General features: G+C 42.2%; 2 protein-coding genes across 36 annotated transcripts in view; both read left to right on the forward strand.

Moving 5' to 3' along the window:
- The window catches only part of LOC135493274 (C-Jun-amino-terminal kinase-interacting protein 4-like), a 47,873-nt gene extending 33,048 nt beyond the window's left edge, over positions 1-14,825 (forward strand). For 23 of the 34 annotated variants that reach the window (XM_064780433.1, XM_064780432.1, XM_064780440.1 and 20 more), the window contains 15 exons: positions 202-354; positions 691-877; positions 1,146-1,358; positions 2,513-2,686; positions 5,207-5,269; positions 6,751-7,015; positions 7,360-7,440; positions 7,682-7,749; positions 8,005-8,156; positions 8,345-8,516; positions 8,708-8,821; positions 9,113-9,307; positions 9,679-9,711; positions 10,966-11,094; positions 11,277-14,825. In XM_064780433.1, coding sequence (XP_064636503.1) covers positions 202-354; positions 691-877; positions 1,146-1,358; positions 2,513-2,686; positions 5,207-5,269; positions 6,751-7,015; positions 7,360-7,440; positions 7,682-7,749; positions 8,005-8,156; positions 8,345-8,516; positions 8,708-8,821; positions 9,113-9,307; positions 9,679-9,711; positions 10,966-11,094; positions 11,277-11,392 — 2,115 coding nt within the window. In that variant the 3' untranslated portion in view covers positions 11,393-14,825. The remainder of the gene's footprint in view (positions 1-201; positions 355-690; positions 878-1,145; positions 1,359-2,512; positions 2,687-5,206; positions 5,270-6,750; positions 7,016-7,359; positions 7,441-7,681; positions 7,750-8,004; positions 8,157-8,344; positions 8,517-8,707; positions 8,822-9,112; positions 9,308-9,678; positions 9,712-10,965; positions 11,095-11,276) is intronic. The other 11 variants (XM_064780439.1, XM_064780466.1, XM_064780446.1 and 8 more) reach the window with 9 other exon arrangements.
- A 552-nt stretch (positions 14,826-15,377) lies between these two features.
- Positions 15,378-26,817, forward strand: part of LOC135493181 (adenylate cyclase type 9-like) — a 53,862-nt gene continuing 42,422 nt past the window's right edge. For both annotated transcript variants that reach the window (XM_064780225.1, XM_064780226.1), the window contains exon 1: positions 15,378-17,563. In XM_064780225.1, coding sequence (XP_064636295.1) covers positions 16,099-17,563 — 1,465 coding nt within the window. In that variant the 5' untranslated portion in view covers positions 15,378-16,098. The remainder of the gene's footprint in view (positions 17,564-26,817) is intronic.

A 26,817-nucleotide genomic window follows, 5' to 3' on the forward strand; every position in this document is an offset into this window, starting at 1 on the left:
GCTGTTTGGCTTTGGGATACTTGAGGGCCTACCTGGCTGGATGTTCCCCTTATAGTCCTGAAGCCATTAGATCTGGTTGGGGAATCGGTTACCTTGGGAGATGGATCTAAGGCCCTGGTTTGCTTTTGTCTAAGGTCCATTTGAAACTGATGAGGCTGTTTGCGATGTATTTTGAAATAAATGTTGGACCTTTTCTCACAGATTTGGTGCGCTGCTGGTGTGAATATAACAGGTGCCAGGACGCGGGACGGTGGCTCCATCATCGGGGCGAGCGTGTTCTACTCTAACCCTCGGGATGTGACGGAGAGGAAGGAAGCCAAGAACGAGGTGGAGAGGCTGGATCAGGAGTTGAAGGTATGAGCCTTGTATTGTATCCCAGTCTCTGATGTCCTGGGTGGGCTCCAAGAAAATAATGTTGCTGTTCTTGCAAAGATTCTCTCTACTATGCCTGGGTTTGAAAAACGTATCGTACGAATGTCAAACCTCTGTTGGCTGTAGTCTAGAAATCCTTTAATCAGCCAAAGTCAAAGCCACCAGCCGAAACCACTGTGACAACCCCCTATTTAGGTTGAGGAAGGAATCTGTAAGAGAGTGGTTGGAACTCTAAACGAAATCCTTCAGAGTGTTTGTGTGGTCCGGTTGTCCTCCTTTGAAAGAATCGAGTAACTCGACTGGTTTCTTGGATTGCAGGATCATGAGAAAGGCATCAAAGACCACGAGGCGGAACAAACCGAGAGGATGTCCTCCCTTGTCTGGATCGTGACGTCGACTCACTCCTCCAGCCGCGTGACCGTCATCGACGCAAACAACCCTGGTGACATCTTGGAAAGTTTCCACGTCACATCGTCGCATATTCTCTGTATATCGAGCGTGCCAGGTAAAATTTCGCCTGAAATAGATTTGACGTATTGGTATGACAAGTATGGTCAAAGTTTGAAATGGATAGATTTTGCAGGATGCTCCTTCACATCAGGTCAACACTTTAGGCGATATTGAGTCAAAACCTGGTGAGTTGGACTCCAAAACCCTCATCTCGAACTCCAAAAAGATTGAAAAATTTGCAGAACGGAAACCTTTTACCTTTGACCTTGAAGGACAGAACTCTAGGTCCTAGAAAACTCCTATCACCCAACTTTCTCTACCAGGTGCATCCGAGAGCGACTACCCTGCTGGTGACGAAGACCTACCCAAGTGCAAGACATCAAAAGACTCGGACGTCCTCGCAGACCCGGCTGTTGGGAACGGTGCCGGTGAGGCAGGTGGAATCGGAGGAATAACACTTGTGAAATGCGCGACAGGCTCGGCAAGTAAGGCGGGCAGTACGTCCACGTCGCCTGCTGGCTCTCCTAAATTGAGAGGTTAGGATGTAAATATGCATGCTCCGTGATCTTGTGTCTGATGACCTCATGCCCAGTAGCTCAGGCCAAGATATAATGGTGCTATCTAGGTAGCGCTAAACACCCTGGGAATGAGGTTATTATGTGATGTCTTTTGAAATTGACCGGAAAGGATGCATTTAGTTGGGTTAGACTTGCAATAATTGCTTTTGGCCAATGTATTTTTGGTCACCTGGTATGGAGCGTCTGCTTGTGAAGGCATGTTGTTTTGCAACAGTTTGCCTCGCTCCAGCTTAGCGGAGGAGAGATTGAGTGTTTGAAAACCACGTCAATCCAGGGAAACTGTGATGGGGCATCGTTTTCAACATCGCTCGTCCCATTTCTTGGCAAGGTTCGGCCACTCCACTGTCACTCTAGTGGAGGTATAGAGACATAATTTGTTCGAAATTTTAGTTGCTTGCTTCTTTTGTTGCTACTACAAACCGAAATCTGTGAAAATCTGAAAATTATCAAATTGATAATTCGGCCTGGCTAAATGCACTCTTAATTTAACCAATCTCTCTCTTGACAGACTCGTGTGTCTGTTCTAAGTGTTGTTATTCAGCTGAAGTTGATGTCGTAATTCTAATTCGCATGGTAGAAACACCACATTTTGTGATTTTAAAACATCAAGGTTCCATTGTATTGTATGAAGATTATAAATTAAAATTCTCCTCTGTGTGTTGTGAGTCTCCACTCCTTGCACAATCCTCCTACCCTGTTCCGGTACAACCCTGCAGTGTTCTCCACAAGGCCATTTGTCAGGGCGGCCCATCCTACCTTGGTAGCCACTCGTCCCCTTGACCTCATGTCCTGTCCTGGTTCAACCCTGTCCCTCCACCTATCACCTTTCCTGAGTGACCTAATTCCGACTTGCAGCTGCAGACCTTTCCTCACTTCTTCTGAATCCAGTATTTTTTTTGTGGGGGAAGTTTAGTTTAGGTAATGGTTTGACACTTATCTCCATTCTGTACTCTCTAGAGACAGCACTTCCCTACTCGTATTATTGGTTCTGAGTGAAAATTCTGAGATGTAGTTCCAAATGAGTAGAATTCTTCTTCAAGAATCTGTTCAAATTCACCTGAAATTTGTTATGACCTTTACCTTTCACCTCTGACCTTCGACCTTTTCAACAGGTCGCCGCAGACTGGAAGTGGTTGAGGATTTGGCTGCAGCTGCAAAGGCCGTGACAGAAGCGTCCGATAACATTGAGTGGAATTTCTTTCTAGATTTTAGCCCCGAGGCTCAAGCCGGCATCGCTACTGTTAGCGCGGCGGTGCAGGCCCTTACGTCTGCCAGCGATAGCAAAGGTAGATTTCGTTTTTGCTATGACTCGGACTGTTTTAGTAGAAGCATTTGAGTGGAATGGGTTGTGATTGAATGGCTTTATAACACTGGAGGAAATACAGAACTAAATTATCCTTTGAATGAAAGTTCGCGAAAATTTTGAAAGCCCTGGTGTTTTATTCCACATTTCGATGCATTGAAGGGTGATGTGTTGCCAGAAACATCTAAATATCAAGCTGTATTTCCTCTGCATCACAGCTGCTAGTTTGCTAGCTAACTAGGCATTTAGTTTCACCTGACGGTTGAGGTGCATTGTGTTTGTGAATCCATTTTCTTTTTTGTGATGATCCCTGGAATGCAATCTTGTTTTATTCAAATGTCATGTCTTGCATTTACCAATTTCTGGAACGTCGTGCATTTTGAGTTCGATACAAGTTCGTGTCTGTTTTTGAGTGCGACTAAATTCATTTTGAGCTTGTTACGAGTTTGTGTCCGTTTTTGAATGGTAATTGTGTTTAGAACAATTTTAAATGCAATCTGCTTGCTCTTTTAGTGTCCATTTCATCCCAGTGCAACCTTGTCCTTCATGTTATTTATACGAAAATAGAATATGTATCTGGCATTGCATATCTATTGTACATAGGCTGACCCATTTCCTCCTGTGTACCTTTACCCATAGACCCTCTGTCTTGTAGATAATCTGTTGTATGCTTAGAGTGCCCTTCTGGCTTAAATCCTAATGTATTAACTTGTGTTATCTGTGGTACTGTAAATCCTGCTTAATGACTGCATTTTGTAAGACACTGCTTTTGAGATTACTAACACAAAAAGGTTGTTTTTAACAACAAAGAGGCCTGAAATAGAGTTTTTGTTTCGGACAATAATAGAAATGTGAAAATTAACCAAAAATAGAACGAAGTAACAAGGTTACCTTTGTATCACTTTGGCTGTGGATATTTGAGTTTGCAGTGCTTCAAATGGAAATAATGAACCAAGAGTTACCTTTCTGGAGGAAGGAATATCAGGGTACTGTGGCAACCAAAGGGGGTGTCGAGGCCTCCAATGCCTACTTGAATTTGAAGCCCAAGATTATGTGAATTTCGAACTGTGAGTTGGTGAGTGTCAGTGCGTGTGGATCATACGTTGAACCTAGTGGCATGGGACTCTTTCAGGTTCGTTTCGTAAGCGTTTCGTGCGTGGCTTGTTAGGCCTGAAGAAATGTAAGTCCGTTTCGGTTGTGGCCCTTGGACTAATCACATTGGGTGTGAGTGGTGTATAATGACTAAACACCCTCTAATCACGCTCATCTTAACCATTAATCTTAAGGGTAAGAATCACACTTTTCAAGGAGTTGTTGGCTCTTCACAACACAACAAATCTATCCATGAATATCACGAGCGTCTGTCTGATCGATGAGACTAAAAGGTGCGGTCCTTGTAACTGAGGTAGTGCAAGATCCCACATAGCTGGGCAGAAGCCTATAGGCCAACAGGCCAATGACCTTTGATGTTATCAGATGATTGAGTGCTTGAGTGATATATTTCCATCAGTTGTTTGGTCCAGAACTAACCATTTGTCAAGTTTCAGTAATCAATCCAAGCTGCTTGTCTCAAATGGGTCATAAGGATATGGATACAAGTTGTCTGAAAACCTCTTAACTCCTGCTAAGCTTGCCTATCCACCTGTCCCGGCCCTGCACTTGTATCTAAAAAAGCAGCACCAAGGTTTGAAGAATACTGTACTACGGGGCTACATAGTACCTTTCCCAGTTTGAGACCATGGCATGCTGTCTACTATTGTCCAAAGGTGCATGTTTTTAACTAAAGATGAAATTACAAACTTCTAAATCCTATCAGGCTATGGAGTTTGAATCCCAACTTGACTTGACAACTCAAAGAGTCAGCATTGAATGGAATGCAGTGCTGCCATCTCGTTTTCTTAGGTGTAACTAACCCCTTGGGCGAACACTTTGGTATGGGGAAATTTTAGCTGGGTCAATAGTGTGCAGTGCAAAGACCCAGTATATACCTGGTGCGGTAACGAAAGAGTTCAAATATCTTGCTTGTGTAATAATACAGTTGAAAAGCCCAAATACTTGCAATATATGTTTCAAGAATGTTCTTGTGGTAAAAGGCCAACAAGTAAAAAACTTCAGCCAGAAATATTAAACATTCATCACTGCACCAAAAATAAAAAGTAATTTTGTCCAAAATTCTTCCTGTATTCTTTCCAACCTTGGTGTGTCAAGCCTCGCTAAATAAGGTGCTAAAAGCAATACTGTATACTTTGAAATTTTTGCTCATTTTATTTTTGTGATTTGGAAAAATTTATGAAAAAAAAAAATAAAAAATTTAATGATTTTTATTTTGGTAAGTAACAAATTTTCTGTCTGTTTCTCGAAAAAAATTGTGATTTTTTTCACCCGAAAAATAGAACTTATTCACAAATCTGCAAAAATAAGTGCCCGCAGAAATTTGTCGGTTTACAGTCCTATAACTTCAAGGTGGCAACTTTAACATTTCTCTTTCTAACTTTTAATGCAGAGGGTAGCCCCGACACTGAGGTGGAGGAAATAGAAATGACGGAGAAGCCATCAGATGACTCAGGTACACGTTAATGCTACGCGTCGTTAACGTTAACATGCCTTTTACTTTTAGCATACGTTCATTTTAGTTCAAATTATCGTACTCTTTAGTCCACCGTGCTTTCATCAGTTCAATTATTCATCATTTTCAGTTCAAGTCCCTGAATTGTGCCCTCTTTTATTTAGTCCACGTACTAAATGTGACCCGTCACGGCAAAACCAGGCGCATGTTGCACAGAAGACGAGCCAAAATGACAACAGGAGATAATGGAAGATGTATTCAGATTTCACAAACGGTAGACAACAGTGAAATGAACTATCAGTCGGTCTCAACTTACCAAATTCAGAACGACAAGCGGCTGGTTTTGCTGTGACCGGCCAAAAGTGTGTACCTGTTACCCGACTCAGCACTTGTTTTATTTTTAGCTTCATTTTCAGCACTTTACACGTTGTTCTCAGCTTACTTCTCACCACCTTAAGAAATATGTGTGTTCTCCAGTTAGTCGAGAATATCAACATGAGATCAAATTTCATGCAGTGCAAAATCTCTTGTTCAAATTCTGATCACTTTGTTCACACGTTATAGTTAGTTGTTCACACGTTATAGTTATTTGTTCACAACGACGCTAGATCTTCACAAAGTTCATCGTGTAGAACAGCACTCCATAGCAAACAAACCTCAATAGATACAGTCCCATCACCCTTTGCACTTGGGAAATCAAGGTGTTGATGCTCAATTGATACTCATATTCTAGCTTGCAGTGGCATTTCGATACATTTAAACAAGAATTTATAAAGACTTGACTTTATCTATTCTTGATAGCTATTGCAACCCTGCTGCCAGTGCTAATCACACCTAAGGCTATTTTCATCATATCAACAAAGTGATAAGGATAATTCAGAATTTAGAAGAGTCGAAAAAATCTGATAAACCCACTCAAGCCACTGCATGTGTAGAGCTACAGAGGCCAAACTAACAGCATGCCCATATTCATTGTATTATTTCGATCACCGAAATCTAATATTTTCAACAAGACTTTTTGGGGCCAGCCAAAACCTGCCATGCTCTGTTTGTTCTTGTGTCATCATATTGAAATATTAATGTGCTACAAAGGAGGTTTACCCAGCGGTAGGTGGTGTTGTGATGTTCACGTTCAAATCCTTATGAACAATATCAAAGTCTATAATTTGTTATTTCAAATTTTTTCAAATTTGTTTTGATTTTTTTTGCTTACTTGCGTAAACATACCTTTACAAACAATTTCCCCCATTTGAAATTGGAGCAAAATCTAAGGTGATGCTGGCAGAAAATTTATTGAATACCAGTTGATCTCATCAGCATTGGACCAGAGATGAGGATCCTTATTGAGTTCTCTAATTATATGCAGGAGTTGACCTTACAGGCTGAGGATTTCTGTGTACTCGAAATTGATATTTGATTTGAAATCTTGCTCCCCATCGCATTCCCATATTCCCAGGATTCAGTTCCGCTACTACTTTCAGCTGGTGACCCCCTCGGTGCTGTAACAGAAGATAAGGTCAAGGCCACCGTCGTCCGCGCCAAGGGCTCCCCGGCGTCGTCTGGTGCCGGTACACCGCCAGGCGCGCCGTCATCGTCTGATAAACGGTTGCTGAAGGAGCAGGAGCAGACGGACTTGTTGAAGGACGGGATTGCAGCGGTGCCTATGGAGGGTGATATGATGATGGTCGAGGTTGAAAAGATGAGCAGTGTCATGCCGACCATGTGGATGGGCTCTCAGAGTGGAAGGTACAGGAATCCCAATTAAATCAGATAACTAGTTTCAAATTGTAATCTACTATGCCTTAAGTTCAGAGCACACAGAGGTAAATGACTGCAACATGATCTCACAGATGCTTCAGAGCCTAGTGGTCAACACTGTTGGCTAACACGCAAAAGGGCCGGGTTCAATCCAAGGGAGATCTCATTGTTATATTTCTGGATGAACCGGCGTGACTTTCAAGGAACTACAATTCCTGGCTCTTCATGCTCCTTGGAAAGAGATGTAAAACCGAGGTTCCTTGTATCTGGTGTCTGTGCCAGGGCAGGCAAATGACCCCACCCCACCCAACCGTTATCATTTCTCGTTTCAGCCTGTACGTTCACTCTGCTGTCTCACAGTGGAAGAGGTGTCTGCACTCTGTCAAGTTGAGGGATTCTGTCCTTAGCATTGTGTAAGTAAACCAATATTGAGCAGGGGTAGTCAACTACTGTGGGCAGCTTGTTGGTCTGCCAAGCTGACCCAGTGCCTGGATGATCCTGAGGATGGTAGCCCTAGTAAGAGCAATTTCTGATCTAGAATCTCAAAAACTGCCTACATAACAAGTTGTATTCGAGAAATATTGGATCTTTTTCTTTTGATTGACACAATACAACTGTTTTTTATCCCATTTATTGTTGTATATTCTGTTGCAGACACATCAAGGGTCGTGTTCTAGCTGCCTTGGCTGATGGCACAGTGGCTGTGTTCCACAGGGCTGAAGGTATGTACAACAAGTCAGTATTTCACTTCAAATGGCTTGTTCTTGATCATTCTTTGCTGGATTCTGGCAAAGAAGGTACTTTAAGACACTTCAGACTTTGAAGTTTCAGGTGAAATTCTGATTAACTGCATTTTCTGTTTGAAATGGCCACAAATCTCAGTCCCATTTTTTCATGAAATGGACTACAGTCAGCAGGACACATAGTGTTGTTTAGATTTTTCTTCAGTGAAGAAGTCTCTAATACTCTTTTTCCAGATGGCCAGTGGGATTTGACAAACTACCACCTCCTGGACCTCGGGCGTCCCCATCACTCCATCCGGTGTATGTGTGTGGTCGGGACCAAGCACGTCTGGTGTGGCTACAGGAACAGGATACATGTGGTCGACCCACAGACCATGGCTGTCAAGGTTGGTTACGATTTGTAGAACTTTTTACCTCTTCATCTTCTTCTTTGTGTTCACTCTTTAGACAGTCAACTCTGTTCGCCAGATTTTCATCAGGCAGCAAAATTTTACAGTGTAGTGTCCTCTTTCTATTTCTGAAGGAAGAAAACCTTGTGGTCTTGAATGATAAGTCATCTCTATAATCCTTTCAGAAATCCTTCGATGCTCATCCAAGAAAGGAAAGTCAGGTGCGCCAGCTTGCCTGGGTTGGAGACGGTGTTTGGGTGTCCATCCGTTTGGATAGCACCCTGAGGTTGTACCATGCGTACACACACGAACACCTTCAGGATGTCGATATTGAGCCATACGTCAGTAAAATGTTAGGTAGGTTCTGGAAATCGCAATCTTTTATAAAAAGCCAGGTTTGTTTGTTAAAAATTTGAAATTTTAAGTTGAATTTGAAAATTTCTAGAAACCCTGGTTAATCACAGAATCAAATCAGGGTATTGTTTGTTGCTTTTGGCGGTGTCTCATAGCTGAATGTTCGGTTTAAAATATTCATGTATAATTTACAGGTACTGGCAAGTTGGGATTCTCCTTTGTGAGGATAACGTCTCTGTTGGTTTCAAGCAGTCGGCTGTGGATTGGCACGGGTAACGGTGTCATCATATCGGTGCCGCTCTCTGAAAGTAGGTGGAGTACTAGCATGTTGAGATTCTCCTATGTGTGGATAACATCGCTACTGGTTTCAAGCAATATAGGGTCAACCAAATTTTAAGATTGCACATGACAAAAATGACGCCATCAGAAATTGGCCATTGAGAGCTTTCAAACAGATGATCGCAATTTTTATTTGGACCGCAAATCAGTAAATTTGGTGAAATCCACGAAATTGCCTGCAAAATTGTCGGTTTACAATATTTTCAGGCAAGATGTGAAGTTTCATTGCCCGACCTTTGACCTTTTCGTCTTTCTTCCAGCAAATAAAGTGCAGATGACCCCAAACCAAACCGGTCGCAGTCCAGGAGGTTGTATCCGTGTTTACAGTGATAGTCGAACAGATAGCGTCACCCCGGCCAGCTTCATTCCGTACTGCTCGATGGCGCAGGCACAGTTGTCATTCCACGGACACAAGGACGCGGTGAAGTTCTTTGTCGCTGTGCCAGGTAGCGAAAGTATGCATTCGTTTAGTTGTTGTCGCTTTGCTTCATTGGAGGCGCTAGCAGGCAGCTAATGTTAACCATTGGCAACTGGGGCGGGGATTTGGTGTTGCCTGCTGGAGTTGCCATAACCTTGGTTCCTTGGTTTGTTTTAGAACCCAGTAGTCTTAACTAATTACTGTACCATCACTTCTATTACCAGAAAAAAAACATCAAATTGGTGATAGAAAACCTAGTCATTCATGAGAAGTTTAAATGAAGAATACAGCTAGCACCTTAAACTTTTTGTTAGAATTTGACAAATTTCTTTGGAAATTGATTGTTGCTGAGTGTGAGTTTAAAAAAATACAGTACTGTTTCTTATGGAAGTTTACCTTTATTCGTAGAGAAAAAATGTGTTCAGATTGAGCCAGAGGAAGGTTTGTGGCTAAATTCAGTTCTGAAAAGAAATTCATGCTCAAAAGGTCTCATCTAGATTTATCTAAGCTTCATTGAATGAAAAACCATGAGAATTGTCATCTTTGGGAACTGCCCAGTTGCAATGAAAATAAAAAGCTTTAAACTCAAGAAGTGACAGGTGATATCATTCGATCACATCACCAACTCTCTTCGTGACCTGGGATGGGGCTTTCGTTTCACCCTAAACCTTGGCATGATGCCTCAGTTTGGCCGATATTTTAGCTCCTCCCTTGATGAATTTGCTAAGACAATCAGTACCTCCAGTTCGGTATCAATTCCAGAAACAGAGAAGCCGTACAAGCCGAGATAAATCTAGATGGAGACGCCATAATCCCCTTCATTTAGTGTAGCCCGATTCCCAAAGCTGCATGTCTGTTGGGCAATAGTTCAGTGTAGTGCCTGGTTTTTAATAGGGAGGTTGAGATCAGTGACTTATCACGGTAAATACACATATACAATACACATATACATATACAATACACATAAAAAAGTACACAAAATTAGGCCTCTTTCTACAGAGTTTTATCTATATACGTATAAGGATCCGTGATAAGTTGCTGTTCTCAACCTCGGTCCCTAATCCCACAACTCAGGAACTTATGTTTGTCATGTGTGCTTATTGCATTGTTCATTATAGATGTGGACCAGGTTTTGGGGCCAATTGTGGGAATTTGCCTCTCTGAGGATAAACTCTGCGGCTATTGTCAGTGTGTAAATGTTGCTTCAGTCTTTTGTTTTTGCGCCTTGCTTTTCACCACAAAAACATTGTTCTCAGTTGATCTCTCTATATATATAGAGATCAACTAAATATTTCCATATTCACAGTACTTATTCATTTGTGCATATTTTTTGCATGTGAATGGTCCTATAAGCATAAAGGTGTTGATATGAATGGATCTGATCCTGTTGGTTCATGGGAAATACATCAAGCGTCCCTTACCTACTTCCTCTTGGAAAAGGTTTTCTGTAGCCAGGATGGCATTTATACTTTTATACCTTGCTGGACTTAAAAAAGCATAAGTTAAGTTGTCATCTAACTTCTTTTGTACTTGGTGAGGAAAAAAGTTGTCGACGTTCGATCTGTGTCTTTGGATCTCAGGTTATACGTACCAAGTCTGACTTTAGTCCTCAGATATCAGGTTATGTGCAGCATAGGACTGAGTCTGACTTATATCCTGGACCCCAGCTTATTCGTAATATTTGAATATCTTCAGGTGCTCCGAGTCGAGGTTTGAGTTCGGCCTCCAACGTCCCTGACCCGAAGAAGGGTGACAAACCAGAGAAGCCCCTCAAGTCCATCTTGGTCATCTCGGGAGGTGAAGGATACGTCGACTTTAGAATTGGTATGTACTGTGAAGTGGCAAGTCTAAATATTTTGAGACGCCCTGTGTTTTTGCTGCAGACCAAGTTTTAGTAATGACAGAAGATGAAAGAGGAATGACCTGAAGTTGCCCTGAAATGGCAAGTGTGACACATCCTGTGCATTCCTTGGGTATGTTTTGAAATATCGGTAAATGTTTTTCAGGTGATGGTGACGATGATGACCCTGCTGCTGCTCAGGAGGCGGAGGAAAAGAAGGGAGGTCTCAGCAAGGGCGATCGTAGCCATTTGGTCGTCTGGCAGGTGACGTCAGCGACGTGAGGAAATTGACAATGGAAGTGTACTGATGGAATCGATTCAGTGAATGGCCATAGGGGTTGCTGGGGAACAGATTCTAGGTGGATTCATACTCTGGTGCGCGTGACCAACCGAGACGTGAGGTGTAGGACAGTTGCCACAGGCGACCCTCATCAAGTTTTCATTGGTTTTTTGCCGGATTTCAGCTTTGTAAAACTTTGGTCAGTGACTTCTCTGTGATGTCACCCAACCATGGCACAATTGTCACTGGAATTAAAGTCCCAAACTTGGCTAAGTGTCCGCCAAAGTCCCAACAGAGTTTTGGTTGTGCGTCTGTCTGCAACAGAGTATGAATTTTCCCTTGGTGATGTGCATTGAACTGTTGATTGTGCGGGAAATGTCTCATTATCTATTCATGCCTACTATCAAAGTTATGCCTCTGTACTAGCACGACACCTTATGTCATAGTGTGGCGAAGTGACATAATACCCGAGGTAGGCCTGAATACTAGATCTCAGCCTCAGGATGAAATGCTGCCGGGTTTTGCCCAGCGATGGCATCTTCAAAAACACGTTTGTAGTATTCTAGTCAGTTATATAGGCTACGTTTTTGATTATAATCAAAGGAAAGATATTCAGGTATAGGAAAAATGATGAACTACCCATGGTATACTACCTGTGGTATAACTACCTATGGTATAACTACCTGTGGTACATTGTATAACTACCTATTGTATGTAACACAAGTGAAGTGAAGAGTTTGTTTACAAATGGAGATGAACACCATTCTGTATTTCAGAGTTGACTACTTCATGGTCTTATGCTTATTACAAGTTCAAGTCGGGACTGATCTTTTACAAAGTTGTTGCCAACAAAATGACATAACATATATTTTGTTTTGGAGGCAAACTTTTCATTTGTCCAAACATGCAACCAGTGGCTCTGTGCAACTCGTGAAAACGCCGATATGAAATCTGTAAATATACCAACTAGGTAATCATATTTTACGATAGATATCAAAACTATGATTGCATGGTTTTAATTGTGCAATGCTTGTATTGTAAAGATGGTCTGATTATTTCAACCCTTTCATGGGTTGAGCTTATTGCATTGATGCAGAAGGGGGGTCAGCTTTCCTGCTAGCTTTGCATGGCTGATGGCAGAAAGGTCGGGGTGATTGAGAAAATGTCCTTACACTAAAACGTACCAAACTGCTCAGTTACTAACCGCGACTCTCCTCCACCACCTTCTGATCTTGCCTGCAGGAAATATCCTGATGGGCCAATGCACTGTAGTAAGAACCTGAGGGACTATCATAAGTCACCCCAGTCTGCAATGGGTTAAGTTTTTGCACTGTTCTTTTGTTTTGTGTCAATTATTTATCTTGTAAATACATTGTATCAAAGTATATCAAAATTTCAGACCGTGCGCTCACTCGTTAACAACACCAGTTTAAGGAGGAGTATATCGAGATACACCTTCAGCGCCGAACCGCGTAGATCTACGTGGCCCAAATCCCCCTCCCCTTTGGGCTGGTTATCGGAGTCTCATGGACTTCATGAAAGAACTACGCCATCGCCATCTTCAGGTCAAGATTGGAACTGAAACGGTCTTTTCAGTTCCTACTGTGCCCTGAAGATGGCGATAGCGTAGTTCTTTCATGAAGTCATTTAAAGTTCTGAACTACGCCATCGCCATCTTCAGGGCAAGGTAGGAACTGAAATGACCGTTTTGTCTTCTCAGTTTCTCCCTTACCCTGAAGATGGCGATGGCGTATCTCTTTCATGAAGTCCACGAGACTCCGATAACCAGCTCAAAGGGGTGGGGGATTTGGTTCACGTTCGGCGCTGAGGAGTAAATCTATGAAGCAGTGAAGATGGATAGTCAGAGTGTCTTAAAAATCGGCCGTTGAAGAGTTTTGAAAATTCCTTTGCCAATTTTTGGGACACCCAGTATTGTCCATGTTCACTTTAGTTGGTTATTCTAGTGTATGATGTATGTCATATACATTGTTCTCAATTAAACATGACGCACTCTATTTCATTTGTAAATTAAAGCTAGTTGTAAATTTGTGATTAGTTTTGAATGCAGCTGGATTTTGTTAAAGTACATATGAAATGTATTGTGATCGTGTGAAAGAATAGGGATATGGACTATTATATGGGTGAAATAACTTTCTCATATCATATTTTGCCCTCTTGATTAAACACCAGACTCTAGTTGTACAAGATTTCGGCAGATGCTAGTGCAATTAACTGATAACTAGTGGAGGCAACCCCTAACCGTTGCCGAGAAGAAAAAGCTGAGGTGGTTTGGCCATATCACGAGAGCCAAGAGAACACTTGCAAATACCATCTTGCAGGGCACAGTGGAGGGTAGCTGCTGACGCGGCCGTCCAAGAGAATTTGAATGGATGACGTGATGCACTGGGCTGGAAGGCAGACCAGTGACCTGATCCGCCTCGCCGAGGACAGTCACTTCTGTGCAGCTCACACCTCATCTTCTTGATAATTTCTTATTTTGTCACAAATGTGAATTGAAGTGTGGTGAAATAATACAAAAGAAGTTTGTCTCATGTCCTTATTCTTTCGTGGTTAGACAAGAAACATGGGTTTTATTTTAATACTCATTTCAATATAATTGTTATTATCAAAGTGTATAGTTCATCAGATATAACAGTCATGCCATGACATCACAAATAAACAAGTGTAGGTTTTTCGTATAGAAGGAAAGACAATGTGTAAAAAAACCAATTGCAACCAGCTTGATGGGATTTTGGTTGGCTTAGTGTGGGGCACTGCCAAACAAATGCATATGAACGAGCTTTGCTTATGAAGCTCAACAATTTCACCTGTTAGAATTGCCAAACTTGTTTCGACTGCATCGGAAGAATATTGTTCATTTGGAGCAATCTTCTTCCTCCTACTTCACTACTTTTACTGTCAGGTAGTATTCTTTGGTGTATATTTCTGATGTCATGATATTTTTTCCTTGAGGTCACTTCAGAAGGTGCCCATATCAGTGTCTCTGTCAAAAGGGGTATGTTGGTTTCTTCTGATTTTTGGTCAGAAAATCCTGACTGCCTTGTCAACCTTCAGACGGAAGCACTGTAAAATTGGTCAGTAGACGTGGTAACTTTGAAAATACTACACCCGGCTTATAATGGAATGTCGCAGTAGAACTGCTCCTGACTGATTTCACAGTATCTTGGTGAATCCTAGTTGCACTGTGAATAGTTATAACAATGTTGTCCCTCATAGAAACATGCTTATTGCGCCGGGAACTTTTTGAAGTGAACCAAGGGAAGATTTGTGGACACCGTCACGAGTCTCGTCCGCATTTTAAGCTTGTAGGAATATGGCGAACTTGGTTATTGTCTGGTAAATTGTTGATATTTTATTTGCTAAAAATTTGTGAATGGAGAATATAAAATAAAGGCCAAAACAGGCTACTTGTTGTAGCAATTGGTGTTATGTCTCGTCTTTCTTTCCTGGTTGAGGACAATTGACAGTCGAATGCTGGTTGACAGTTGACAGTGCATTATGATGAAAGATGATCATTAATTCTCTCTGAGGCCTGTTTGATGGGAGTATGTGCCCCTTTTTGACCAGAAAGTAATTGGGCCATTTTCTGGCGGCTAATGACCAATCCTTTCCTGTCTTATCTAGCCGGGTCCCAGAGATCTGGTTTGCCCAGATAAAATGCTGTAAAATCAGCCAAGAGCCGTTGTCACTTTTCTTTCTGCACAGAGCTGCCATCTGGTAACAAATTATGTAACTACTGTTGTCCCATCTTTCCGACGCACTCCCCTGGTGTCCCTGAGGAATTAAAGAAATAAACTGAAATCGATAATAATAATGACCAAAAATCAATAAGGTGCAATAAAATGATACCATTCTAGATTGAGAGTGTGAAATAATGTAATATTTCCAGGCACACACATATTAGATTTACTGATTTCGTTATGCCCCCAGAGGGCGTGTGTTTCTAAACGGAACAGCCACCTCCACCATTGCCGTAATAGGGTCCTTGCACCGGTGCACAGGTTGTCAGACCGCTTTGTCACCGTCTGTTGTCAGTTTCCCTCACTTCCATGGGGAGATAGGACAATACAATTGACGGATTAAATCGAGAGGTCAAACCCTGGTATGGCGCACGTGATAAGGCTTAAAACGAACCGATTTTACGGATGATCTCACACTGTTGGGATACACTACGATTTGTATGTGGATTTGTAGTGCATTTGAAAGTGTTGCGTCAAAAAGGTTTCCCTTGAAAATCTGCAAAATATGCCTACCTGTTAAAGCTGTTCATTCAACTGGAACCAACGTTGAATAGCTCTGGAGTGGCATATTTACTGTGACTGGGCCTGTCAAGGTGCTTTACTGTCACTTTCAATGACCTTTAGACAGCTTTATATGGTTTTATTCAATCGGCCAGTAGCGGCATAGAAATAAAAGGGAATGCCAAACAACCAATTCTCTATTTACTACTGTATAGCAGTGTCTTCATTGACAGCGTTGCAGTCTATTCAGTAATCGAACAGAGGCCTAGCCAGTCACATTTACATGTTGATCTGACAATTTGTTGGTTGTCCAGGCCTCGGATCTGTTTGGAGGTTTGAAAGGGTAGACGAATGAAGACCTAACTCAAACTGGATATGTTGCAGTGATCTGGTGCGCTAATCTTCTCGTTCTCTGACAAAGTTCCGATAAGGGATTACTTGCAATCATGGCTGACGAAAAGTTTATTGAGGGGACGGTGGAATACGCCAAAACGGATCCCGAGAAAGTGGAAGTGGAAGTTGTGCGATCACCGTCAAAGAACCGCTTGAAGGGAACGAGGTTGGGAAGCAATGATAGCGGCCAGAAAAGCCAGCGTCCAATCCTGTTTGAGCGTGCCGCGCGGACATGGTGGAATCCTCAATTCGATTCGAAAAAACTTGAGGCACAACACCAGAAAAGTTCCTTCCCACAAACTCTGCGACGATTTCAGTATGCGATGTTTTACATCATTGCGTCGTGTACAGCATGGGGGATTTTCTTCGCGTGCACTTCCGGCCCAAACTGGGTACCGTTCGTTGTCTGTGACGTCATTGTCATCGTAGTCACCATTCTGGTTGTCATATTTACGTATACCCGTTTCTACCAGCGGTTTATGCTGCCTGTTTCACTCGTGATATCACTCTTTCTCTGTGCCTTGCTGTTAGGGTCCTTTGCCTTTAAGGACCCGGACCTAAGCCATGTCTGGGTCTTTACCGGTTCCGTAGAGATTATCATTATGATGTATACGGTCATCCCGATGCCATTCTATGTCAGTGTGATCATTGGTGTGATACATTCTGTTGTCTTCGAGGTTCTGTCCGCCGTCACTCAGGAGGAAAGTCCCGTGAATTTGATCATCGGGAAGATTCTTCTTCACCTGTGTATCCATTTGGTCGGGATTCATATCTGTATGATGTCACAGGTCCGTGTGCGGAACACGTTCTGGAAAGTTGGCCAGTCCATCATGTCACGCCGCGATCTCTCTGTCGAGAAACAGATCAAAGAGAAGATGATCCACTCCCTTATGCCGCCGAGCGTCGCAGCGGAGGCGATGAAGAGTCGCGACGATAAAGAGGAGGAGCCGCATGAAGTAAAAAGGTCCAGGAAGAAAAACAACAAGAAAAAGGGTGAGATTCGTTTCCGCGCATTCAACATGCATCGAATGGAAAAAGTCAGTATCCTGTTTGCAGATATTGTTGGTTTTACCAAGATGAGTTCCAATAAGACTGCCGAACATCTCGTATCGCTTCTCAACGATTTATTTGGACGTTTTGATAAGATCTGTACAAAGTCTGGCTGTGAGAAGATCACCACTCTTGGTGATTGTTACTACTGCGTGTCCGGTTGCCCGGAGGCGCGTCCGGATCATGCAAAATGCTGCGTCAGGATGGGCCTCGCCATGATCAAGGCGATTCAGAAATTCGACGAGGATAACAACGAGGAGGTCAACATGCGTGTGGGCGTCCATACTGGCACCGTCCTCTGCGGAATTGTCGGTACGAAAAGATTCAAATTTGATGTCTTCTCGAATGACGTCACGTTTGCTAATTTCATGGAGTCGAGTGGACAGCCAGGTCGTGTCCACATCTCGGAATTTACGTACAAGTGTTTGGATGACGAGTATGAAGTTGATCCGGGTCAGGATGTTAAAGGTGAGATCCTTGTAATTTCACTTGTAATTCTTTTCTTTTCATTTTGTCCAAGGAAGGTGCTGCAGAAAGAAGACCAGTATCTCTCTGCTTATGAGATTTACATGTAGGGATCCAATATGCTACGGATGCAATAATTCAAGAGTGCAAATCAGTTCATCATAATGCCATCAAGTATTTACACATCGAGAGCAGGAGACAAATATCAAATGTCATGGTCATTCATATCATACATGTAACGCTGCTAAGTGCTGTTGGATATGATTGAATGATTTAACATGGCAGTTGACAATTTGCCTGCTGTTTAAGTAGGCCAATACATGTATATAGTATTATTGTAAGCCGAGTATGTAAAATAGGGAGGCGTTTTTATATGAATGCCAACGAGAGATGATGTCCTGCGGAACACTGGCACAATGTACACATCGACTAATTGAGACCAAGCGTCATGGTCATCCATATCATAGCGCTGCTAAATGCTGTTGGTTGTGATTGTATGAGCAATTGAAACCGTTCTCTTCCAACAACAACTGCCCATTTGTGTGACTTTACAAAACTCCTTGCATTTGAAATATAATTTTTTGTGATGCTTTGCAATATTGAAAAAGTCCACAATTGGCAACACTGCCAACAGTAGAAAGAAACAATCCAGTCCCCAAAGGGTTAAGTGACGGTATCATGGACTCTGTGGCCTGGCTGAATTTTTGATCAGATGGCCCCCAGGTCTATCCACCATATCGACACACCTTTAGTTTACTGTTGAGGGTCGAGTTCAATGTGTTACATGTACACATCTCGACATACATGTACCAGGTGTTCGATACTACATTGTATTACAACATGATTATGCAGTCTAAATTGTTTCCAACAAATTGAGTTCATCTGCGGATGGCACATGCCACAGATTGTTTCTGAATCACAGAGTAATTGCTGATGTTATGTACTATAGAAAGGGACTTCGAAAAGGCTGGCTTGAAACGTATGTTCTTTAAAAATGTATCGAAAGGGCATACGAAATGCTTGCTTGATAAAACCAGTGGCTGGGAAGTAAGGGCCGTACACGACAAGAAAAATACCCAATGAGATCTGATCACCGAGGCAACCTGTGTTAACCGTGGAAGGTGAACTATAAAGAACCTGTGATAGGGCCTGCTCCGTCGTTTCCCGAGCTTCAAGCTGGCTTGAAAGCCCTTTGCAGCGAACTTGATATGAGCTGCAATTCCGTGGGAATACATTGTCCTACCAACTTTTGGCTATTGTTATCAATTGTTTACCTTTAATTTTCTAAGTGGCCCAATGTCAACAATGTAGATTACACTTTTAGTGTGTTCATTGTTGTTCAAACTTGAGTACCTGTTAGACTTCGATTTCTTTGTTGTTCCATTGACTTATTTTTTAGCAACATGCCTTTCTATTTACGATAGTTTATTGTTGTCCTTGTAGTACATGGACTAATTATAAGCCTACTTGCAAAGCATATATCAAAATTAAAAAATCTCATTGAATGGATTTGAGGTTCATTATGCCTCCATGCACCGCATTAATAAAAGTTGTCTTGATTCCACTAAACGGAGCATTTTCATGATGCCGTCAGTTTGCAGTGATGCATTCACGTTACATTGATTATGGAAATGCATCTGACGAAAATATAATCTGAAAACTTCCAAGCGATATGGTTTTTTAGGATGTTGATTTACTGGTGGTGTGTTGTAAGCCGTCAGTTAATTCAGTATCGGTCTGGTTGGGATCTTCATTAGTATGTCATCAATTGCATCTGGGCTCGCTGGTTGTCTAAGCAAATGTGATACTCATTGAGTGTTCAGGTGACGTGTCACCGGGACAACACACCTCATGCAAAAGAAATGTAATTTCCGATCAGTAATGAACTGCTTTTCCTCGAAGCTGCTGCCATCAGCTGGCAGGGTGGTTCAAATGCTTTGAACGAAATTGAAAGTGAACTAAGTAGGTGTTTTTCAGAATAGGAGCTAAAAAATTGGTGTGGGTTGCATTAGGCTACTCTTTCTGCCAGCCTGCTGAATGGATTAGCCTATCATGCTAATGGAGAATTGATGTGGTAGCTGAGATAGCTAGAGATCCTGCCCTTACTAGCTATTTAGCAGGCAATCAGTTGATGAGCTATATATCCTGCTATATATCGGAACAAGCTAAATATTGCCTCCCCTCACCGCCTGGCAAATTACAAGTTCGGTGAATGGAAAATTAGAGTGGCATCTGTCAATTGTGCCATCGCTATCACTTTATTTGATTAGGAAATAGATCAATCAGAGAGATAGGAGACTCATTAACACGAGAGTACGCTATCAACCCTTCTCAGTCCTTATTGATTGATTGAATGTATACTTTTTCTCACAGTTGTTGCAATTGTGTTGAACATGTTGATGATTTCACAACTGCCAAATGTTTGCTCCAGACCCTGTATTCATATGCCCTTTGGAGTGATATCCATTCTGCCCAGTATTTGCTCTAATTCCCATCTATTTGCCAGTTGGAGCGATGTCCATTCTGCGGGAATGTACTTCTGAATCCATTCGCCGTAGGGAGTGGAGTCCATACTGTACCTTTGTTAGATTCGTCTGAAGTACTGCATGTAGTAGGATCATCGTTGCTACTAGAATACGAACACTAAGTCCATCTTCAACATCAATGTCAATCTGCTAATGGCATTGCATCTTGACTCTCAATGTTGACATTGCTCAGATTTCAGACAACGTGTGTCAATACCTTGTAATGAGTTCAGCATGCATCTATATACAAACTTATTCCAAGTGAAGTTTGCTGGTAATGCACCGCTGTACACAAATGATGCCAATTTAGTGTGTCAGATGACTGACCATTGGTATTGCTTGCCCAGTCAGATGTTCTACCCAAACCCTAGTCTTCCATGACCTTCTAAAGGTCACCTCCTAAAGTTGATAAGAACAGTGTTTCAGCATGGAGCTCGTGTCCTAGCGATTATTTGATTCGGTTGGCAGTAGTTAGATCAATCAACTGATTACGTTAGAGAATCATTAGCGGGCAGGTTGACACTGGTGTGCAGTGTTTCATTCAATCAATCGAATAGGAGATCTATGTCATTTGTTCGGGGCTGCCTTTCCCTGCAGTGCAGACGATGGCAAGTTTATCCATAAATCTCACTAAATCTACGATTGCATGCACTCTTTCCACCATGTCCACAGCATTTGATAGGAAAATGAGATTAAGCCCATTTTGTGTGAATGATTGTCGGTATCAGTGTGGTTTCCCTGTTCCAAGTCAACAAGATTGGCACAAAAACAACTTGCAGGTCTTAAGTCAACTACGATTTGTGACTCGCTCTACCAAAACTAGGCGCTTGTCGCATCTGAACTCGACGGGTTGATACGGACTTGTTGTTCATTTCCCTATTGTAGACTTTTTGTGAAATCTATTACAAACTGATTTGATCACATTTCACAAAAGGTCTACAATAGGGAAATGAACAACAAGTCCGTATCAACCTGTCAAGCTCAGATGCGACAAGCGCCTAGTTTTGGTAGAGCGGGTCACATTTGTTGACTGCTTGGACGAGTTGAGCACTGAAAATGTTATGATTGGTGTGATCCTGTCTGCTGTGATGTCTAAAGGGTGTTGTTTCACCAGGGGTAGAGTAAATAAAGAATGGCTGGTTTAGGATGGAGCCACTGGCCACATATTGATGACTCTTGATAATGAAGTCATATCTGGGGATTTGCTGACATAAGTCGTGTGTAACTGCTGTCAGATCAATGGACACATTGCAAAAGCGTGTTCATTAAGCTACATCGAGATGATGTAATCATCCGTGCAACATGTGGGGTGGAGTTGTTTTTGTCTGTTTGTCATGATGAGATCGTGTTGATGATTCAATGTCTGATCCATTTGGTTGGAAATGGAAGTCTGGGAAATATTGATTTTTACAGATTCGTCATTGCCTCATGAAAAATGAATGTAATTTTAGCTGTGCTATCTGCTTGACATCTACATTGTTAGAAGTTTCTGCTGTGTAATGTATTGCTGGTCACAAATGAGATACCTCCCTCTGCACATACAGCCATTGCAACCAGTATATACCATCAAGGCTATTGGTTATGAAATCCAACATGATTCGAGCATTCTTTCGGTGGATGTATAGGGGTTGCCCGTCCATCAGTAAGTCCTTCCAGATTTACCCCAGCCATACGGCAGCAGTGTCTTCCCTAAAAGTTTTGAACCAACAGGCCCTACACTTTCAACACAGTGCCACATCGTCTATTCTAAAAGTAATCAATGGTTCAACTTCAAGCTGCGTTTTATGTTCTGCATTCGTTCATTCCATGGATGTATTGGGTTTCTCGTCACTCAACAAGTCCTACCTGCCGTTCATAGCCGTAAAAAGCTGCTGGATAAAATGGCAGCTAGAAGTAACTTAACAGCTAAACTTCCAGTTACCTTCTGCTACAGGCAGGTGGGAAGGCTGGGTGCAAGGTTGTCTACTGAATCAGTTCACACTGAATCCATGGTTTTTGCTTGCTTCTTGGATCAGTGTGGCAACTACTACGCTGAGTTGGATTGAAGCAGCTCCATATACCTGTATCCCACGGAAGGCCAGCTATAATGTGTGAATTCCTCACTCATAACATTTTTCCCAAGGAAATGTCGAACAGCTTGGATTGATGGCAGCTCAAATGTGACTCTTGTTACCTGAGGTATCAGCTTTTTTCAAGTCGAGAAGCACAGAATGGTGTGTTTACATTTTTCGTATGCTCAGAAGGCTGCTTGTTAACATGGATATAACACTCTGGTTCTACTGGTAAAACTGCTGATAAAACTGGTAATCGCGATTTGTATCGCAGGTGGCAGCAATTTAGAACAAAAGTTTGCAGGGCGCTTCAGTTTAGCGCTCTCTTCACCTCCACCAAAAAAGGACGAAGGGGTGACCAGGCAGGGGTTTGAACCCACAACCCTAGGATTAAGAGTTGGAAACCTACATCACTAAGCCAGCTGTTGATCATCATACTCACGGATAAATATGCTGTAAGGGGGACTTGCTAAGGACACAGTTCTGTTGTACTGAGGGAGCTATTACTGAATACTGCTATTGTACTGAGAGAGCTATTACTGAACACTGCTATTGTACTGAGAGAGCTTTTACTAAACACTGCTATTGTACTGAGGGAGCTATTACTGAACACTGCTATTGTACTGAGAGAGCTCTTACTGAACACTGCTATTGTACTGAGTGGGCTATTACTGAACACTGCTGTTGTACTGAGAGAGCTATTACTGAACACTGCTCGAATGATACCATCAGGGAGTGACCAGGAGCCCTCAAGTGCACTGCATTACAAGCAATATATCATTAATGTCCAAGTTGGGGCTCAGCTCTATCCAATAATTTCTTTCACATTGATCTGTACCAACAGATACTCTTCATGTTTCTCTCCTGGCCCGACAGCCAGACTCCATTTGACTCAGGGGTATTGGATAACGCATTAGCCAAGTCTTATTTTGGCCGTTGGTCGTGATGAAAGTACAACCAAATTGTTTGAAGTATATTGGAGACTTGAGAATATACGGGCATATCACCCTGGGCAGAGGAAAATTGCACTCAGTATAAATGTGGTGTGCATCGGAAAGCCTTTCAAAGTGTTCATTGTCATCTGAACCCATTCTTGAGACCACCCTCGTTCGAATAATGATGAAAACCGTCTATGTCATTTACAGACTGTATTAGATGTTTATTTTTGATAAGTTGCTGTAATTTGACTGGAAAAGCCATTTAGATTGAATCCATCAGTGAAATGAGGAGATGACACTGGCATAATGAGGCTGACGTCTGCCTTATTGAAATTCTTAGAAGTGTGCGCCTTGTTGCTCAGCAACAGGAGATTCTAATGGCTTTGACACAACCACCTGCTGATTTCAATTTTCTCAAATTTACTGTTTTTCACGAGTGTTCACCAGGGAAACAGCTCAGGGCTGAGATGCAAAATGTATGTCATATTATCGTCAAAAATTTTCAAAATTTTTGTTCCTAATATGATAAGCTTCTTTGTTTCGGGTCTTAAAGTCCGTACTTTCTAATTCAAGCTGATGATGATAACCTTCCTTCTTCTATATCAATTTGAGTCCCTCCTTCTCCAACCTTTGAATTTCTGCTACATGCCTGGTCCATATGTCACTTTGGCTTTCAAACCCTCGATATCCTCAATATATCGTTACTTCAAGGGAACCCTCCGAGGCTTGCTAAAGTCTGTCCTGGCTTTGACAGCTATTTAAAATCAATAGTTCTTCAATGACCAATATGAGGATTGCAACTTCTACATTGATGATTTTATCGATTTTGTTGCCTCATAGAAAGTAAGACTCGATTACCCTTGGGGAAGTTTTAATGATTTACTGAAGACAACCTCGCTACCTATTATCCAAAGAACCTCCAGCCAAATTATTTCCTCCTCTTACTGTAAACTTTCGAAGCATCAGTCACCTTTCGTTCTTCAAAGCACCACTGAGGATTTCCCTGCAGCTCAAAACAACTGACTCAACCAAGTCATAGAAAACCGCCAGAGGCATGTAAACAATAGTCCTGAGTTTGACAGCTCCCTATTGATTCTGCTGTAATACCATATATTGACCAATACCACTCACTTTATCACTTTATGGATGAGATTCCATGAAACCCAATCTTGACTTTTAAACCATACTTGAGGTCCTAAGATCTCTTGCTATCAAAAGCTGATGAAGTTCTATGTGACTTCAGATGTATTCTTTGTATAAGGCTATGATCGTGGTGGTGTTGGGAATGCACTGGAAGATTTAACAGCAACCCAAAGCAGAGTTGTCAGCCAAAGTAGCCTCAGTCCACAAAGTGACAAGAATATCAGAACACCATGAATGCTTTTAGCATTCAGCACAACCAAAATTACCTTCAACACTCCAAACAAAAAGCAAGGGCGGTCTTCCCAGATAGCGGCAAGAACGCTATTCCATTTCGCCCATCAACAGCGACATCGCTCAAGCTTTTCCCATTCACAGCATCTCTTCATCAGTTGATACATTAGCTCATGGATACTCCATATCTAATTATCCATGACATGACTTAGGCGGCGGCCATTTTGCCGGAGGCTGCCGTGTTACGCTGGTGTATTAGTCACCTTGTCTTGTAAGAAGTTGATACACTCCTGTGATGGACTTGGCGTGCTTGGTCAGTAGCAGACGACTGGGACTATTTTCATTGCTTTAATGTTTTGCTTTTGATGTGACACCACCTTACCATACCGTACTGTAAACAGCTGGATTTCATCAACGAATCTCCACGATTTAGATTTATTTATTCAAGATTGCTGTGGCCGATGTGACGAGCTTCCTAACCATGATGGTAATCTGGAGAAATAGCTGCCGGAGATAAGATGGAAATGCTTTCCCTCATCAATGCATAATCAGGCCTGCTTAAAGTGGAAATGGGATAGAACATATCGGATGAAATATATGGTCTACTCTGTTGAAAGTTAAGCAGAGTCTTGGGGCTGAAGGCTGATGTTGAACTCTCTGGAGTGATATGGTGAGGGATTGCATTCTATCCCCATATTTCTACAACATCGCATCGGGTGACCGTAAATGCATTAATGTTATGCATGAAGAGGTTCTGCGGACATTAACTGACACTTGAGTACCATCTGCTTGGCGTGGATGGTGATCAAAGAGAGAGGGGCTCTTAGCCTTATTGTCATTGTAATCCATTTCCTTGTAGACCAACGTGTTGTGGTGGGTTGTTGAGTTTCGTCTCAAGCCCGAAGGTACCATCCACTGACACGTTGAGCCCAGAAGGCAGACACGTGTAATCATCTATGGTTCATGATGGTATAGATTACATAAATCGAAAAGATGACATTGTTGTTATCAGATTTGCGGTCCTGTGAGGATGTTAGTGCGTAAAGTTAGCAGAAATGTATCGGTATCATGTTTCGAAGCCAGAATCGGCAGACTCCTCTAGTCGGATGGATGAAGTGACATGAAAGTGTTGGTTGAAGTCGGACAAAAGTGTGTCAGTGACTGCCTTTTGAGGCGCGCGCCTCAATTTTTTTTAGGTGAATGAAACATCGCGCGCCTGCCCTTTAAAATGCATTAAAAAATCGCGCGCCTAAAAAATGATGTGCGACGCAGTGGAAAGTGATGCTAATTACACAGGGGTCAGTAAGTCAGACATTTCAATTATCGAACTATTTTTGTGCTAAAGACTAGGCCATGATAGACAGAAATTATAGAAACCGGACGCGACTGCCGCAGGTGCACGAGCCGAGATGCAATATTCCCGCCGAAATTATATACTCAAGAGAAGACATACTATACCGGTACTCCGACGTAAATCTCGCAGTTCTGGAAATATCTTTGCGGTAGTCTCGCGCGTACCGGATATAACCCATCAAGCTTTTCTCCTTCAGAGAAATACTGCGTTGCGCTCAAGTGCCTTATAAGGCTGTGAACAAAATTAACGTTCGACCAATGAGAAAGCCACATTACCCTGCATACGAGGTTGGACGCGTGATCACTTAGTGACAAGTAAAAATAGAATCAGACCACATGTTTCTATATGTCAGAATGCTGCCGTTTGCGCTGTAGTACACGTGTGTTGTCCAAATTTTCGATTTCAAGCAAGTTTAAGGCCAACCTCGTGTCCACCAGACTAACGTTGTCGATGGATACCAGAAGAAAAGTTGGTTGGTGGTAAAAAAAACAGTGCATCTAGGATTTTATGGTGCACTGAAAACCATGCACCTGGCTTTTTCAAAAGGCAGTCACTGGTGTGTCGATGCAAACCATATCATGTTTCTAAGCCAGGTTCTGCAGATTCCTCTCCTCAGATGGATTGGTGAATGCTTGAAATATGATCAGATATACTTGCGTCAATGTAGATGAAATGTTGCCTGGTTGGAGTCCAGCAGTGTCAAACTGTAGGTTCATTCGGCAGTCAACTGAAAGGTTTCTTATCTGGTTAGGGGTGTTGTGGGAGTCCTGTGAGACATAAAGGTCATACACATTTCCATTAACGTGTTAAAACCAAGCGGCGTCACGTACATTTAGATATTTTTCTCTTTGATGTAGATAAGAAGATCATTGGGTAGTGGGAGTCCAGGCAACCTTTGCTTCATTCAGCAGTCAACCGTAAGGTTGGTGATCGGGTTGAGGGTGTTGTGTGTGTCCTGTTTTACTCAAAGGTCACACAGATATCCAGTGTCATGTTTTAAAAAGTCCGGCAGACT

This window comes from Lineus longissimus, chromosome 9 (genome assembly GCF_910592395.1).
Source record: "Lineus longissimus chromosome 9, tnLinLong1.2, whole genome shotgun sequence".
Taxonomy (NCBI): Eukaryota; Metazoa; Nemertea; class Pilidiophora; order Heteronemertea; family Lineidae; genus Lineus; species Lineus longissimus.